Here is a 16998-nt window from a genome sequence, read left to right on the forward strand (position 1 = left end):
CGGTGCAGCTGATCTATTTTTAGCTGGGAACTACATCAGCTCTGACTGCAGACACTGTGAGGGAAATCACCAGGGCTGTTGTGCTGCTGTCTTCATCCAGCCGCTGACATTTCACTGGCGCAAATTAAAGCGGGAAGAAGCAGCATCATTTCATATTTACTGCATGTGTGTTTGTGTGTGAGCTGTCTGCCCCAGAAGTGCTGACAGGAAAGACACGATCATCTTATTTATTTATTTTTTGTGATAATGGCTGTTCGCGCAGCCTCGTGGCGAAGTGTGTTGATTATCAACATACGCGAGCGTGATCCTTCGTGCGCCGGGGCGCAGGATCACCCGTAAGTGGTCCGAGAGGGGGGAGAAGGGCAGCGAGAGTGAGAGGGTGGGAGGGAGAGAGAGAAAGAGAGCGAGAGGCGTGCTGCACATTGGTCGGGCTACTTTTCTGACGCCACACCAACAATCGTCAACCTGTGGAAAGAGCACGCACGGTGCTCTGCCGTCTCCTCCACTGTCACTCCCTCCCCTCTGACACCGAGCCCGACCCTCGGACATCCAGGACGCATGACCCGGGAGAAGATGCCGGTTCGACTCCTGAACGGCGGAGAGGAACGGAAAAGTTGAGGGGTCGTGCGCCATCTCCGTTTCATGAATGGCCGGAACATGGAGGAGATGCCATTCGAAAGAGTCAAGACCCGGCGGCGGAAGGGTCACTGCCCGGCCGGTGCACCCCTGGGCGCCATCGCCTGCGAGGACGAGTTCAACAGCCAGGAGCTGGAGGCTCTTTTCCAGAGCTACAACCTGAAGCTGGAGCAGACCGCCACCCTGAAAGCGCTGGCGGTGCTAATCGTGGCCGCGTCGTCGCTGTCCCTGATGGAGCTACTGTCCAGCCCGCGTCTCACCTTGTCCAAGGGCTCCTACCCGGTGCACTGCGTGGTGTTCCTGTCTCTGTTTATCGTCACCAACGTCAAATACCTGCAGGTGACGCAGCTGCAGCAAATCGCGAAGCTGGCCCTGCTGTTCAGCTTCACCTTTGCGCTGCTCTGTTGCCCGTTCCCGCTGGCGCTCGGCACATCGGAGCTGGTCGGCGCCGCTGCCCCAGAACAAGGCGTGTGGCAGCTCATGCTGGTCACCCTCGTGGCGTACGTGCTGCTGCCGGTGCGGACGCTGCTCGCTGTGCTGTTCGGGGTGATGCTGGCTGCATCCCACTTCATTGTCATAGCGACTTCGGTCACGGAAAGGAAACAGAAGATGTGGAGACCGGTAAGTGCACCTGCCTCCAGGTCAGCTCACCACTCAGTCAACCAGCAGAGTTGTTCAGTTAAACCATCATCATGTCAAATTGTGAGTGTTGAGTCGCGGGGACCTCTGAGAAAGTGCTCCAGTATAGTTCTGGGAAACTCCCAGCTGAGCTATGAATTAACTGGATGAATGTAAAGTGGTGCTGGGAAGCAGCATGCCTACTCACCCGACCTTCTGTGGAGAGGGTAACGTTAAAACGCCCTCAGTGATCGATTTTGGCTCCGGGTTAGTGGAGTTTTAAAACTGGAAACGAGCAGAAAGTTTCACTTCTGCGCAGCAGATTAATAAAGTAGACGAGGAGCTGTCCAGCAGCCGGTGCTGAACCCGGCAGAGAAGATGTCTCGGAGCCTCAGTCAGTGTTGAAACCGGGCTGGTTCTTGATTATATGGCAGCAGTGATGATTCTAGCACTCTGGTAACATGGAGTCATGTCTGCTTCTGGGACTTTTATTTGAGTTTTAAGGGATGTGAGAGTTTAAAAAAGGTATAATCTTACAACCAAACAAGTTTGAAACTGCTATAAGACACAAAATGTCTGTCATAGTTGCAAAAAACAGATCAGAACAATCTGAGATGCTTAATAAATCAGATGTAACTAGTAATAATTCTGTTTTTCATTTTAATGTCAGGGATACGAGGTTAATCTCAGAATAATTTTGCATAGCAGACACCAGTTCTTTCTGGATCTGGTTCTGTTTCGTTCACTTGCACTACAGAATATGTATCATGGATCAAGGTTGTCCTGGATTTAGAACCTTTCTCTGACCTTTCACATCCGACCTTTCTGGAATCGACAATTCAGAGCAGCTGCAGCTGCATCATCTAAATTAAGTGTTGAGTGGGATGACTAGCTTCTGATCCTTAATCAATTATGCACTTTGTCTGCCAGCCTTAATTCTTTAACTCACTCCTATGAATCATTAACACTAATCCATCCAATGGATTGATCAAACATTAAGTCTAATTTTACCAGGAATAACATAAACACACATATGGACATGTAGGATCCTTCTGGCTCACGTGCACATGCAGCATGCAGACGTCGCCAGCTCCGTTTGGCATGTCTTTGCTTGTTTGTGTGCAGTTGGTGGCCAACGCGGTGCTGTTCACCAGCGTCAACTTGTCCGGGGTGTTTGTGAGGATTCTCACCGAACGCACTCAGAGGAAAGTCTTCCTGCAAGCCCGCAACTGCATCGAGGAGAGGCTGAGACTGGAGGATGAGAACGAGAAACAGGTGAGGCGTGCACAAGCACACAAAAATGCACGATTAGATAAAAATTCAGCTAAACGACATGCAACCATACAATTCACTTCATCTCGAGCGTGCATGTTCACTAAATCTTCACAGTCTCTTGAGAAGTTTTTTGTTTTTTCTAAGGGTTTCAGGTGCCAATGTATTCTAACAACCTGCCCACAGGCACACAGTAACTATGACAGCAGCTATTTAAGGAAAGAACAATTACTGTGGCACATGCACCAGCGCCACACATTCCACCCCCTCTGCACACACCTACATGGAGCAATTTAACTAAGGAACAATCAGGCAACTTTAACACAGAAACACTTTATTATGTGCCGCGCCCTCCTCAAGCATCACGTGTATGAAACCCACATACACGGCTGTTAAACGAGTTGATTGCTCCATGTATATAATGTGCCTCGATACACGTCTCACCTTCGTATACACAACAGTGTTGAGCGCACACTTAGCATCTGTGCTTCGTAGATTAGATGATGATATGCTGTGTTTTCCCCAGTAGTAACAGGCTCCCTCCTGACAGGTAATTACACAAGCAGATTGCTTTCATGGCCTCCTTAGTACAGTAAAGGTTGCAGTTTACTGACGAGAGAAAAAACAGACCCATGATTGGGATCTATCAACAGCCAGGCATCAGCTTATAACCACACCCATAAACACATGTCAAATTTGGATTTCATCCATCAAACAGGTGTCTGCTTGTCACTCTGGTGTTGTGTTTGGGTTTTTGCTCTGAGCTGGATCCATAGATTGTACCGAATGTCTAACATGTGCAGGTAATGTGGTTTATGTCCAGGTGGCAAACTTTTCGGATCGCAGAAACTAGAAGTGATGTTTAGTTTCCTCTTGAGAAAACCTTCAAGGTAGACACACAGCATAATACAAACGTATTCCAAATGGGACTTTACTCTAAAAGTGATTCTAAGATCTCCAACAAATCTTTATGCCTCAGTGGCAGAATAGGCTGTTATAGCTTGCTCAGCTGTCATGGAGAAGCATTGTAGCTGTTACAGCTTCATTCATAACACGTCCAGGAATTTACATCTGCTTTAACTTGAAATTTAGTTCAGACACAGTTTATTCTTGAGCTTGGAAATATCTGGCTAACCTTTTCAGGAGCTCTCAGCAACTACTTAGCTTGAACATCAACAACCTTGTGGCAAGTGAACAACTTGTATAGATGAAAACTGATGATGTGGAAAGTTAAGACAGTTGAGGAAAGAAAAGCGGATCTGTCTTGACCATGCTTAAACACTGGTTTGGTTTAGGCGACTAAAATTACTTGGTAAAAGATTATAAGAAAGTCAAAGGTCACCCCCATTTACCCTCTCTGCCAACACACTTCTGTCTTCTGTCTTTGAGAGAAAACATTATTAAGTTTCACCAACTTGAGTTTCACATTGTTCATTTCAATGATGCAACATTTTTGAGAAGGGTTCTGCTTGTTCTTAATCTGCTGGGCAGAAATGAGTGTTTTAATAAAGAAGAAAGAGTTAACGCTTCATTAATAAACCACTATGAGAAGAACTGCAGTGAAACGGCATACAGTGAACTGAGGCTGGGACAGATCAGAAAAATGGGAATCATTAACGTGTTATTATAACACGTTCAGGGAAGAAAAACTGAAGACATTCATAAAGATGACGAGTGGATTATTTCATTTAAACCTCATGTGCAGAAATTCAGAGGAAGAAGCACAAGCACGTGAAATACACATTGACACTCTTGTGCACACTGCATCCATCAGTAATAATAAAAGCTGCTCTTAGGTTTTCATTCGCAGGTGAGGAGTAGTTGTGTGAATGGATGTTTAATGTGAAACTGTGTCGGATGGAGACAAAGAACAGCCCTGGATGCTTTTATAACCCTGCCTCTCAACAGCAATTCAGCAGAGGCGACTGATGATTCATTGTGCATTTACAACCATTTGACATCCTGCTACAGTTACTCAATGCTACTGCAAGTGAGACTATTCACACACAAACAAATATGCTGATGTGAGCTGATACTACTTCGGGTCAGTGCTGATTAGTTGACTTGCCTCTCAACTATGCACGTCCATCCCATTATCCCTATGAATTAAATTACAAATGCACTGGAAGTTATGGAATAGTTCTCAGTTCAGTTTCTTTTTTAAACTGGGAGTGAAGCTAATGAGCGAGCAGAGTCAGGTAGCTTCTTTCACCATCGTGGGACAACTGAGCTGAAAAGCTTTTCTTGGTGGTGTGGGGACCAGAAGAGGCTGTTCATTGGCAGATCGCAGAGGGCAACGGGGAACTGTAGGCCTGGATCAGGCGGCTCAGGTAGGAAGGAGAAGTTCTATGTGAGTGTTATGTGCGTCCCTTCAAGGCAGTGCAAGGAAATGAAGTATAGGTGTGAGTTTATTTGGCTGTTAAAAGTGAGATGTACTCTTGAGAAGTTAAATTGGACATGAAAGTAGCCCTGTCAGTAGAGCACTGCAGTAGTCAAGACGAGAGATGATGAGTGTCTGCACAAGCAGCTGGGCAGAATATCCAGAGGTAGTGTAGAGTAAGTAGATTTTTCTGATGATGAAGAGGGAACATCTTTATCTCTCACAGATGCTTAGGTGGTCTGTCTAGAACTTCTTTCTTGAAGAGACTGAGTTGAACATATCTTTCTCTCATCCAAGCAGATGTCAGCAAGACAGGCAGAAATGCAGGATGAGAAAGTGGAGTTATCTAATGGAGAAGAGGAGAGAAGACTTGTGTGTCATTGGCAGAGCAATCCTAGAAAAAACATGAGAGTGGATGAAAGAACTTAGGGACATGATGAAGAGAGACGAGAGAGTTTGATACTTGTCTCTGTGAAGATATCTTAAAGATAGGTAGTGCAGTTGATCCCATCCTTCCTATCAGATCCTCTCGAGATCCATCACACTGGATGACAAGTGTCATCTTCAGGTCTGTGCACAGATGTTTAATGGGTTTAAGTCTGGGCTTTGGTTGAGCCACTCCAAGACACTCACACTTGAAGCCACTTGTCTTGGCTGTTTGCTTTGGATCACAGGATTTCATTGTCACACTGGAGCAGGGTATCTTGAAGAACTTTATTCTTTTGTCGGATGAGTCTCCCCCATGGCATGCAGTCACCTTCCTGACCAAAGGACAGTGAACTCTAGAAAAAGTCCTGGTGATGTCTTCCATTTGATAATGTCTGAGGCCACTCAGCCTCTGGGAACACACAGATCTTTAGAAATGGTTTAATGTCCTAGTCCAGATCTGTGCCTTATCTAAAAATGTTATTGTGGAGGTCTGCAGAGAATTCTTTGGACGTCATGGGTCGGCTTTTGTCCTGACGTACAGAGTAAATTGTGACGTTACATAATCAGGTCAGTGCCTTTCTAAACTAAGTCCATCGGCTCACTTTGCCACTGGGGAGAAGGCATTCCCCCTTATTTTAAAATAAATTTTGATAAAGTGACAATTTAAAAAATGCTCATTGTAATCTGGGCTGTAGTGACTGGGTTTCATCATTATAGAGTTAATCTCTTAAAACTAGCAGGTCTTTGTGATTTACACATTAACTAAATCCAATTCCTTTATTGCTAACTGCAAAAAATATTAATCTAAATGATTGATTATTCATTTGACAGTTCAGTCTATAAAATGTCAGGTCGATATGTCAAATTGAATGTTTTGTTTTTGATTTTGACTGATTATGTGAAAAACCAGATATCCTAAAAAGTTTGTCTTGCTTGATTTGTCCAGCCAGCAAATTTAAGGACATTTGCATGTGCAGAATCAATATTGTTACTGTTCCATTTTCTCTCTTCACTTATTCAGCGAACAGACTCTCGACTTCATTTTGACTTTAATTCACAAAAATGTAAAACAGAGAAAAGCAGCAATAATCTCATTTTGTAGATGTTGACTTCATGTTGTGTATTTCTTTTTATAAATTTCAATACAAATATTGTTTTTATTATTATTCCGTTAACTTAATTAACTTATTGATTATTGGACTTGTTGTTTGCAGTACATGGAGAAGTGTTTCTAATTTATTGTGGCTGAAAACATGAACACTGCCTTAAGTCTTAGTTGTTATTTACAGCGTGAAAAAGAACAAATTCCTTTTTTCTTTTGTTGCTTAACATACAAAGCACATATCTGTGTCCTCCCCATCTAAACTTCTACCCTTCTGTCCTTAGGAGCGACTGCTAATGAGTCTACTGCCCAGGAATGTTGCCATGGAGATGAAGGAGGACTTCCTGAAGCCGCCTGAGAGGATCTTTCACAAGATCTACATCCAGCGTCATGACAATGTCAGGTATGGGGGGTGTCATGACAACTGTGGCCCGCGTAGGTGTGTCACCTGCTGTGACGTCAAGGTCAAGAATAGGAGACCAATTACGACTATTAACACAGATGAAAAGGGAAAAAGCAAAGTTGCTACCAGCAATTTTGAAAATGCACATCGGCCCTACTTTGTTATTTGTGGTATTGTGAAATCAGAGTTGTAAATGTACGTGAAAAAAAGCATCAAACAAAGCGGTGACTACAGCAGCTGTAGCAGCCAAGAGGAGGTCTTTTTGTGATACATCATTATGACATTATGTCTCTGAAGACGGGACGTTACCACAGAAGGTTTATTAAATGTCAAAACACAGCTCAATGGTTTAATATACTCAAAGACAAGATAGTAAAAATTTGCAAAGTTATCCCAGTGGCAATCTCTGGTCACAATCATCTCAAAGTTGCGCTCAAGTTTCAAAGTAGTCCACGTAAAATGCATGTGTCAGTCCCAGTGCGTTAAATTAACATCCATACTGAAATGAAGTTGCATGTTTTCCACATAAAGTCAACCTTTGTCTTTACAAACTGTTATACTGAGTTTTAATCCTGCTCATGCTGAGGTAATTCTTGTGTTCTTGGCTTTAGGAGAATGTCGTTTTTGGAGAAGAACTGCCATCTGCCCAGTTTTGCAGGTTTCTATCGTGGCTATAGACTCAATGGAACAGTTACTATGGAGAACTGTACAAAAATAATACTGAAAGCACAAGTTAATAGGTGCTTCATCATGAGAAGTCAGCATTAAGAATCACCTAAAGGACATATTTCTGATGCTAATAAGAGCTTGATGGTACTCAAGCATTGGCACTACTGCCTGAGTGTAGATCCTGAGTCATGGTGTAAAAAATAATCTTTTGATTGTATAAAAGCACCACTAATGTACAATAGAAGAGTGTGGAAGGTGATGCAGCTCATAAATTACACAGGATCAATGGAAACCACTTGCCTTCAATGACATTATTGTTTAATTAGTCCATATAACCATTTTGCTAAGTGCCTGATAAAAAAAATCACCAAGTGATGAAAAGGGGATTTTACATTTAGTTATTTGTTAGAAGCTTTTATCCAAAATTTTCAGTTTCATGGGGTAATATTTTTAAATAAAGGTATAAAGGTGCAGAGAAAGATTCAGAAGGTTTTGCTGGTTTATCTTGGCTGTAGGTCACTGTAAGTTTTATATTTTTCAACTGTTGCCTACAACAAAATAATTTGAGGATGTTCCCTTTGGCTGTGGCCTTAAAATTGGCATTTATGGACAGTTTACAGAGAGAACAATTAGCTGATTAGTCGAGAAGCTAATGATCAGTAATCAGTAATGTAAACCGTGATCATCTGCAGCTCTATTTTGGTTAATTTCACCAGCCCATTCAGCAAACACCTCTATTGCATTTGTAATGAAGAATATTAGAGAGTGTGAGAACCTGGCCTGACTTTGAGCTGATTAAATTTCAACAAGGCAATAACGAGAAAGGGAGAGGTGTTTCAGTGCTTCTGAGAGTGGGAGTGGAGCACTAGGTAGCATGTCAACAGCACTCTTGTCAAGAGACGATCCTCTCCACTCTCTCTCTCTGTCTGTTTCACTGCTCAGCTCTCACACTCTCCCACGGCTTGGGAACATCACCGCTCGTTCGCCAGCCTGGCTGCCGCTCTGGCACTTGGCCAAACATCACGCTGCTGCATCCAGTGAGCCAGCTCCTGCTCGTCTCCAGGGAGCTGCTACAAACGCACTAATTCACACGTAAACACATGGCGGTAAAAAAAACACACATCGGCTTCACGTTGCCAAGGAGGCACGTGACATGTCCCTGATCTGTCCCCCTTTGATATTGCCCAGAGAGTGTTTCATCATGGACCTATCTCGCTCTGCCACCACTGTGGCCTCTCTTTCCCCCACCTCCTTCTACCCCTACGTCCTCCTCCTACTTCTCCTCACCCACCACACACAAGCACAGCGCCATTCAAAGACAAATCACACTACAGAGCTCTTCTGCTTAGCTGCATGTCGTGATTCCAGCTTTGCATACATCAGGCTTCTCAGCAACTATACTGTGTTGCCAAAAAGAGCACAGCAACGCAGTCACGATGCAGAGGAAGATTCCTTTTCATGCAACAAGAGCTACAGTAGGGATCGAACAAGAGACTGTGAAGTACCGAATGACTGGTCCGCTCATCGTGCTCTGTAACACAAATGTCATTAAAGGACTTGGGATTTGCCCCCTGCTGATCATCGATATCTATATAAAATCCAGTACCACACACTTTCTGGGCTAAAGTGACAGATTACCAACCTCCAGTGATATAAACTGAGCATAAAGGTTCATTCTTGAAATTGTTAATGGCAGTTTGAGCTCTTCACCAATTCTTGTTAAATTTTATTAAAATGTTTAAATAAAAAAAACTAATCTCATCATCTCCATGACAACTGAATAAAGTCCATTCTTAAGGACAGACCATAAAAGTTCAGTGTGTTTATTGATAAATGGTGATGGTTGTCATCCTGACATCAGCGACAACAGAAATGGCAATAATGAGAAACGCATTTGTCGGTGAGACTTGTTTAAACTTTCCTTTTCTGTTCAATTAAATTAAAATTTAATTTTCCTCTTTAATTTTTTATCATTCCAAAAACTTTATTTCCATGGTGCCACTGTAAAACAAACACTAAATTACTTCTGGATCTAACTAATTGACTAATGAAGGGTTGAACACAGAAAACAATATACTCTTTCTGGATTGTTTCTCCTTTAAGATAATTTAAAAGGCTGTAAATAGCAATATAAACAGGTGAGCTGCTCTCACGGCTGTGTGTGTGTGTGTGTGTACTGCTGTAAAATGATCCTCAGTCACTTCTAGTAATTTTTTGGACTAAGAGTCAATAAGATCCATAACACTTCAGTTTGCTGCCATTTGGCCTATGAGCTACGGCTAAGTAGCTTTGAGCACCTTTCCTAACCCCAGTACATTAGCTAGCCAACAGCAGTTAATTTAGCTCTGTAATTGACTTGGAGCCTGTCCTAAAAGATGCCTTCAGTTTTCAGGGACTGGATTACAGAATTCATTGCTTGCTTCACATTTTATCACCATTAACCAATTTGCCAACTGCTCTGGTGTGATCTCTGCCTATTTTGTGTCAGTACACAGATAAATAGAGTGAAGAGTGCAGTTGACAGAACTTCTGTTTTTGTAGTTTTGTAATGTACTGAGACCTGTGTGTTGTGTTTACTTCCCAGATAGCACAAGGAAGAAAGATCAGCTGTCATGATGAGTTTGGCTCTTTACTTTAGATCTAAATCTTTCTGTCTGCCTCCCTTGACAGCATCCTGTTTGCAGACATTGTGGGTTTCACCAGCTTGGCTTCTCAGTGCACTGCTCAGGAACTGGTCAAGCTGCTCAACGAACTCTTCGGCAAGTTTGATGAACTCGCTACAGTAAGTGCCTGCTTCCTTGTTAGTCCTCATCTCCACTGCTTTATAATTAAAATGATAAAACAATGGTCCAGATACTGAAAGCTGATTATTTACTATATATTTTTTTATTGTTGTACTACAATGCATTATGTTGAGAGGTGGTTGTTTATGAACATAAGGTGGCCAAAATATTAGAAACGCCTTTTATTATTACCATACAAAGCACAGATTATTTGTGTTTCAGGCAGCAGTATTTTGGCAGCTGGTAAAGTTAAGAGCAAACCTACACCCTTGGAGAAATGATTCCCAGGTTTATCAAGGTATCCTACAGGATAATGCTGGGGTGACTGTGTAACAGAAATTTCCAAAAAAATTTAATCTTTCTTGGAGTGATAGACCTCAACAGAGATTATGTGGGATGAGCTCAAAGAGTATAAAAATGTGGCTGAGCTTAAGCAGTTCTGTAAAGAAGAATGGTCCAAAGTTCCTGCTGAACATTGTGCAGGTTTAATCTGCAGCTACTGGACTTTGAGGTTATTGCTGCAAAAGGAGGCTCAACAAGATAATAAAGCAAGTTCACTTACTTTTACCACTAGCAAAAATGTTTAATTATGTTATTAGCTTAAGAACATTATGTTCTTCTTATATTTATGACTTAGATGAAGACCAGACCACATTCATTAACAATTACTGCAGAAAATTAGGCTGTCTACTACTGGAAACAATACTGATGACAGCAAAATGGGTAAAAACAGAAAAGAAAAGAAGTAAGTGCTACTGTATGGAAAGCTAAGAGGAACTGTAGAGTTGGGTGATAATTCTCTGTCAATATATTGTGATTATAAACTATTGATTATTGTGGGTATTAAAGAAGTACAACAAATTATGAAACACCTAAAAATATCGGATTTCTGCCATTTCCCTTAACTTATCAGCTGTTGAATATACTAATACTGAGTAGCATTCTAGTTTTATCAGTGCTGGATTTAGTGCGATATGTTTGAATGCTTCTCTCGTGAAATAATATCACTGAGCCATCAGTGAGCCTACAGTGAGGGGGGGGCATGCTGACTGGAAGTTGCTCTAAACAGTTGGTGAGCTCCCGTTTCAGCCTACCGTTCCTCTGCAACACGAAAAGGCTCCAAGAAAAAATTTATTATTTAGTCCAGGAGCTGATTTATTATGCCAAACCATATATTGATCCAAACAGTGAAAGTAAAGCTGGACAGGCTGACTGACATGGAGGAGGAGGAGGAGGAGGAGGAGGAGACGAAGGTCAAGAAGCAGAAGTAAGGGTGAAAGAGGGGGAAAGATGAGTGACCCGATTTTTAGACTGAGGGGAGATAAAGGCTGAGGAGGTGGACTGTATGTGTGTGTGTGTGTGTGTGTGTGTGTGTGTGTGTGTGTGTGCATTATTCAAGATTCAAGATTCAAAAAACTTATTCCAGAGGGAAATTGTTTTGCCTTGTTACAGTTACTCTCAATTCAGACAGAAAGAAAAGGAAACACAACCTGATTAGGACCATTGGACTTGATAAGACAGTGTGTGGTAGCACATATTACATTAGTAATAATAAGTCTGTGCTGTGTTGTTTTCTGGGAAGGAAGATTAGCTGAGTGATTTGCCAGAATAGTATTTAGCTTCCCCTACAGTTGATAAGTGTAATTCAGTTTTATACAACTGTCATAAATAACTGTTGCTCTTCGATCCGTCCTCAAAGACAGCCATACATGTGCATTTGTTGATAAGCTGAAACTGTTACTGATGGTGTTGGCAAGACTGTTCCCCCATCAAGATGTTTCCTCTATATTAACACAGTTCTGGAAATTACACTCATGAACATTCAGTCATTACTGTCTTGTTTAGTGTTTAATTTAATAATCACAGAGAACCAAGAAAGTGATGTTGGAGGAAGCAAGGATAAGAATAAAGAGAGTGACTAAGCAAGAGACTGGACAAGAGTAATTATCAGACTGGCTTTTACTAGGTGGTGGGAGCTAATGGGATAAAAGCATACAGGACAGATGCTGAGCGTTTTGCTGTTGTAACAGTAATAAGATACTACTGGAGAGGTGAGATACAGCAGATAACAAAGTTTGTGGGAAGCAATTGTGGCACTGAATTGAAAGGTGCTTTTATTCTGGTTTTAGTCATCAGAGGCTAGTTTGGGTTATTTTACCTGGCTAGCTGACTACATTAGTTTAGCATGTTGCCTTCCTGAATTGTAAGGAATGATGAAAACTGTCTGAGCATGTTTACTTCAAGTTATAACATTTGTTATAATGCTGCAGAGTGTTGTTTGTGGTTAGCATGAACATTACATCAAAACTGACATGCATACTGTTGTGCTGAGATAGCTGTGTCTGATGTGGTCAAACGTGTCCTCAAACATTACGTTATTTTACCAAGAAATCCCCAGGACGGTTTCCAAAGTTGCATACAGGGGCAATGGCAGCGATGCCGTCCACCTTATTACAATCAGTGTACCATCAAAAGGATTCTGAAGCTGTTATTTTAATTTTAAAATAAACATATTAGTTATTATTGAAACATTAATTAATGATTTTTAGAATTTTTTATTTACTTTATCAACGATACATTCTTTTGTATTTTCACACTATATTCAATTAAACACTTTTCAATATTAAATTGAAAGTACAATGTTAAATTATTGTTGTGAACATTAAAAAGACGCCATCAAGAGCCTTCCAATGGAAGTCATCTCTTCCAAAATGTCAGTTAGGCCACATTCACTCTGAACCCGCAGTGTGCCACGTGTCTGATCTCTTTTTCTACAGCGCCAAGAGATCTCTGCAGACAGTTTACTCTTGCTTTCCACAAGTACACACACGCACTAAAGTCACATGATCAGCAGGATTATCCCTCTTGAGTTCATTCTGCATCTCAGCAATCAGTCATGGCAGGGAGAGAGACAGAGGGAGAGAAAGAGCAAGATACAAGGTGATGTGTGGTTTGCTATCAGTGCTGCAGGGCTCAGTAAACCATTGTATGGAGATCTTGTGATGAGGATATACTATGTGTGTGTGTGTGTGTGTGTGTGTGTGTGTGTGTGTGTGTGTGTGTGTGTGTGTGTTGCTGCAGCTGCATCCTAATTGAGATTTATACCCTGTCGTGTAAGCAGGGAGAAATTCACTTTCAAGCCGGCTCTGTCACAGCTGCTGAGCCTGTCTGACTGCTGTATGCTACACAATCCACCCATTCCCTGGAGACTTAGCCTAAACTTAACCATAACAGACACACGCCTAACTTAACCCTAACTTCTGCATACCCATAATGAAGACAGGAATAAATCAAGCCAAATTGGGGACACATAATTTGCCCCCAATTAGACAAACCATCCCCAATCATCCCTAATTTGTTTCCAAAAGCAAAGACAGATACCGTGCTTTCCAACATGAATTGCTGTCAGCTGACACACACACACACACACACACACTCAGTTTCTTTTCCTAGCGCTGGGATAATCATCCACGTTCTGAATTCTCATATCCTCCCACTCCAGAATCTTTCTGCACCCGTGAGCAGAAAACCAGAGCACCCTGTCTCCTCTCTTCTCATCTCCTCCTCTTACCCTGCAGTTACCATGAATCTTCTTTATAGACATACATGTATACATATGTGTGTGTGTGTGCACGTATGTTTCTATATCAGAGGCTGCCTGCAGGCTAAGCATTACAGGGTCTACCGTTACGATTTTCTGATGGCTGCGTGTGTCAGTGCCAAACGGAAACTCTGTGTGCAACTCAACCACTGTAGCTAAACAGTATGTTTGTACGTAATCATGCAACAGTTTGAGCTGTTTGCAGGTATGAGTGTCGGTCCATATACTGAGTGTGTGTGTATTGGTGTCTGTGTGTCATCCTAGCTGATCTGTCTGGGAATGTGTGGGCGGTATTCTACTTCAAGAGCATGTCGGAGCAATTAGAGTTGGCCTCAGCTACAAACACACACATGGTTGCACGAGCACACACACATCTGATTTCCATGAGCAGAGATGCAGCTGCAGGATCCATGTATTTTCTATAGAGGCATGTGACACGAGTGCATCCTCTTGTTAATGAACAGTTTCCAGCTGTTAAATGTTGTAATGGTCTACAGGTGTGTGTGTGTGTTATGATTTAGTGCCAACATTGTTATCCATAACATTCAATGTCATCCATGAACTTTTGCAAGAGAAACTATTCAGAGTCATTATGTTTGTTGAATAAAATATTTAAAAATAGCACCAGTGTGAACATAAATAACCTGAGAAGCACAGAAACCATTCAGATTTAAAGCGACTGTCATTTAATTTATAATAGACTTTGGACCACCTTCTCGTAAAAGCAATCATATGAAAATTTTATCCAGAAATGAATGAAAATAACACACAGATCATTGACTTGCATAGTGGCACTTCGTCTGGACACATATGAGTGCACTATCATGAGACATAAAAGACAAACTGTGTTCATATTCCCATGCTTTTTTTTAAAAGTTTGTTTTAGTATTTGAACCCAAGGTTAATTGGAGCAGATTTATTGTTTCTATGGTTACTAGCAGTTTAATATCTCTTACATACAGATTTAGTTTTCTGTGCCCCTTTTTATTTTCTTATGAGTATATACCCATACCGGAATCGAAACCTAATCCTTCAGCTTTACTGAAGGCTTCATTCTGCAAGAAACAATCTTAAGCTTTATTATAGAAAACCAGTGGCCACCTCTTTATTTAGTATGACTAAATTTAGGTATAGGAAAATGAGTAACTATGCTATGCAACTATAACATAACTATGTCTCCATCTTTGTGTTCCTGTAGGAGAATCACTGCAGGCGGATAAAGATACTGGGGGACTGTTACTACTGTGTGTCAGGGCTGACTCAACCCAAAGCGGACCATGCCCACTGCTGCGTGGAGATGGGCCTGGACATGATTGACACGATTGCGTGAGTCCCGTACACAGTCATACACATATCTTCTCTATAGCAAGGTTTAAGGTTTGTTTGCAACCTCCGTAAACACTTTTTTACATATTTAAAACTTCATACAACCTTTATCCACCATTTGCATTTATATTCTAATAAATTCAGTCCATAAGTACTGGGCCATGTACTAAAAATTATCTCCAACTGTTCCTGACAGAAATGGAAAAAAGAATTAGAATAAAATTAATCAAAATTCCATAAAATTTCTAAACGTTCTTTACATTTTACATTCACAAGAACGGGATAACCGCACAAATAGACAACCTGATGAAATGCCTTTTGCCCCTGCAAAAAGACTAAACAGAATCACTGTTGAGAAAATGTCAACAATTTATCAGGAGAACAGAAACGTGATAATTACACAATTAAGAATAAAGGCCTTTCGATGTTCCGATTGAGCGCTTTCCTGTTTTTTGGAGTTTAATTTAATTTGAACATTTATCAGTCATTGACAGATCATCTCACAGAACTGGCCTCCAGACATTTAAAACTGCTCTAATGTGAAACATATGCTATATAAGATATGACATAGGAGGAGTTTACTGACAAGAAACATAACTGTTGTCTTTACACACCAACTAATCAATGAATGAAATATGCAGATACAGTCTGCAGACTCTCCCCTCCCCCTCCACCAGTATGTTAACACAGAAAGCCTCTACGTCATTTCCTTGTGAGAGCCTTCGCCTGTCATGTTCTTTCCATGCTGTGCTCAGTGGATAGATGTTGCTGCAGTAGTCCTTTATCTCAGGGGACAGGTGCTGCCATACACACTTATCCCTGTGTGTGTGTATATGCAACATGCCTCCTGCAGCCTGATGGGCAGACCACATTTTCTATTTCGCCACTCTGTAAACACACAAACACGCACTAACACACACTTTGTCAGCCCTCTACCGCTCTCTATTTCCTTCCTTGCCTCTGTGACTCTGTCTCTTGTCTGAAGTGGCTGACCTCCTGCTGGTGACGAGGAGCTTTGTGTAGTGATTTACTGGAGAGTAGAGGCCTTGGAAAAGTCCCGCTCTATCTCCAGTGCACCACAACACAGGAAAGTGAGCGTGGTCTGCACGTGTACAGACTGACTCACCGGAACGTTTTGATGTTGTTGACTGGACACTGCTTTGGAAGAAATATCCTTCCTGTACCATAGTGAACAGTAAACAAAGCCGTTCTTAAGAAAAGAGTAAGAGCCTACTAAGAGTATATAGCCATGTGAATAACTCTGTGAGGCTACACATCATTCACACAACTACAATACTATAATTCTGACAATGACAGCACTAACATGAAGTTCAGCAGGTGTAATGTTAACGATGTTAGTTTGATGTTAGTCAGAGGAGTCGTAGCATGATTTATATATACTGTTAGATATGCTATTAAGAAAATGTGAGTGTCATAGTTATTTATAGGTAGGTATTTGGTCAAAGAAACTAAATGATGAATAAAAGATGATACTGTATGGCATGGCATTAATGCATGTATTTCTGTTTCTAAGATTCCATATGTAAGAGGAACTATAAAAGCTCCTTCCCCCACCAACCTTTACATAATCAGTAATAAGGACAAGGTCACTGTTATCCCATCACAGAAACTGAACATTACAGTTTCTCCCACTGGACAGTATGACATCCAAGGTTGTAATGACCCTCATGACTTACTGTATTCCATCCATCCATTAGCCTATCCCAGCTGACACAAGGTGAAAGGCTACACCCTAAACAGACTAACGCAGGGCTGACA

The 16998-nt window shown here is 41.6% G+C and overlaps 1 protein-coding gene across 2 annotated transcripts in view; it reads left to right on the forward strand.

Moving 5' to 3' along the window:
• The first annotated feature begins 520 nt into the window (after positions 1-520).
• adcy1a (adenylate cyclase 1a) overlaps positions 521-16998 on the forward strand; it is a 34902-nt gene continuing 18424 nt past the window's right edge. For both annotated transcript variants that reach the window (XM_026346005.1, XM_026346006.1), the window contains exons 1-5: positions 521-1257; positions 2380-2529; positions 6722-6840; positions 10180-10291; positions 15092-15219. In XM_026346005.1, coding sequence (XP_026201790.1) covers positions 643-1257; positions 2380-2529; positions 6722-6840; positions 10180-10291; positions 15092-15219 — 1124 coding nt within the window. In that variant the 5' untranslated portion in view covers positions 521-642. The remainder of the gene's footprint in view (positions 1258-2379; positions 2530-6721; positions 6841-10179; positions 10292-15091; positions 15220-16998) is intronic.

Source organism: Anabas testudineus, chromosome 4 (assembly GCF_900324465.2).
Source record: "Anabas testudineus chromosome 4, fAnaTes1.2, whole genome shotgun sequence".
Classification (NCBI taxonomy): domain Eukaryota; kingdom Metazoa; phylum Chordata; class Actinopteri; order Anabantiformes; family Anabantidae; genus Anabas; species Anabas testudineus.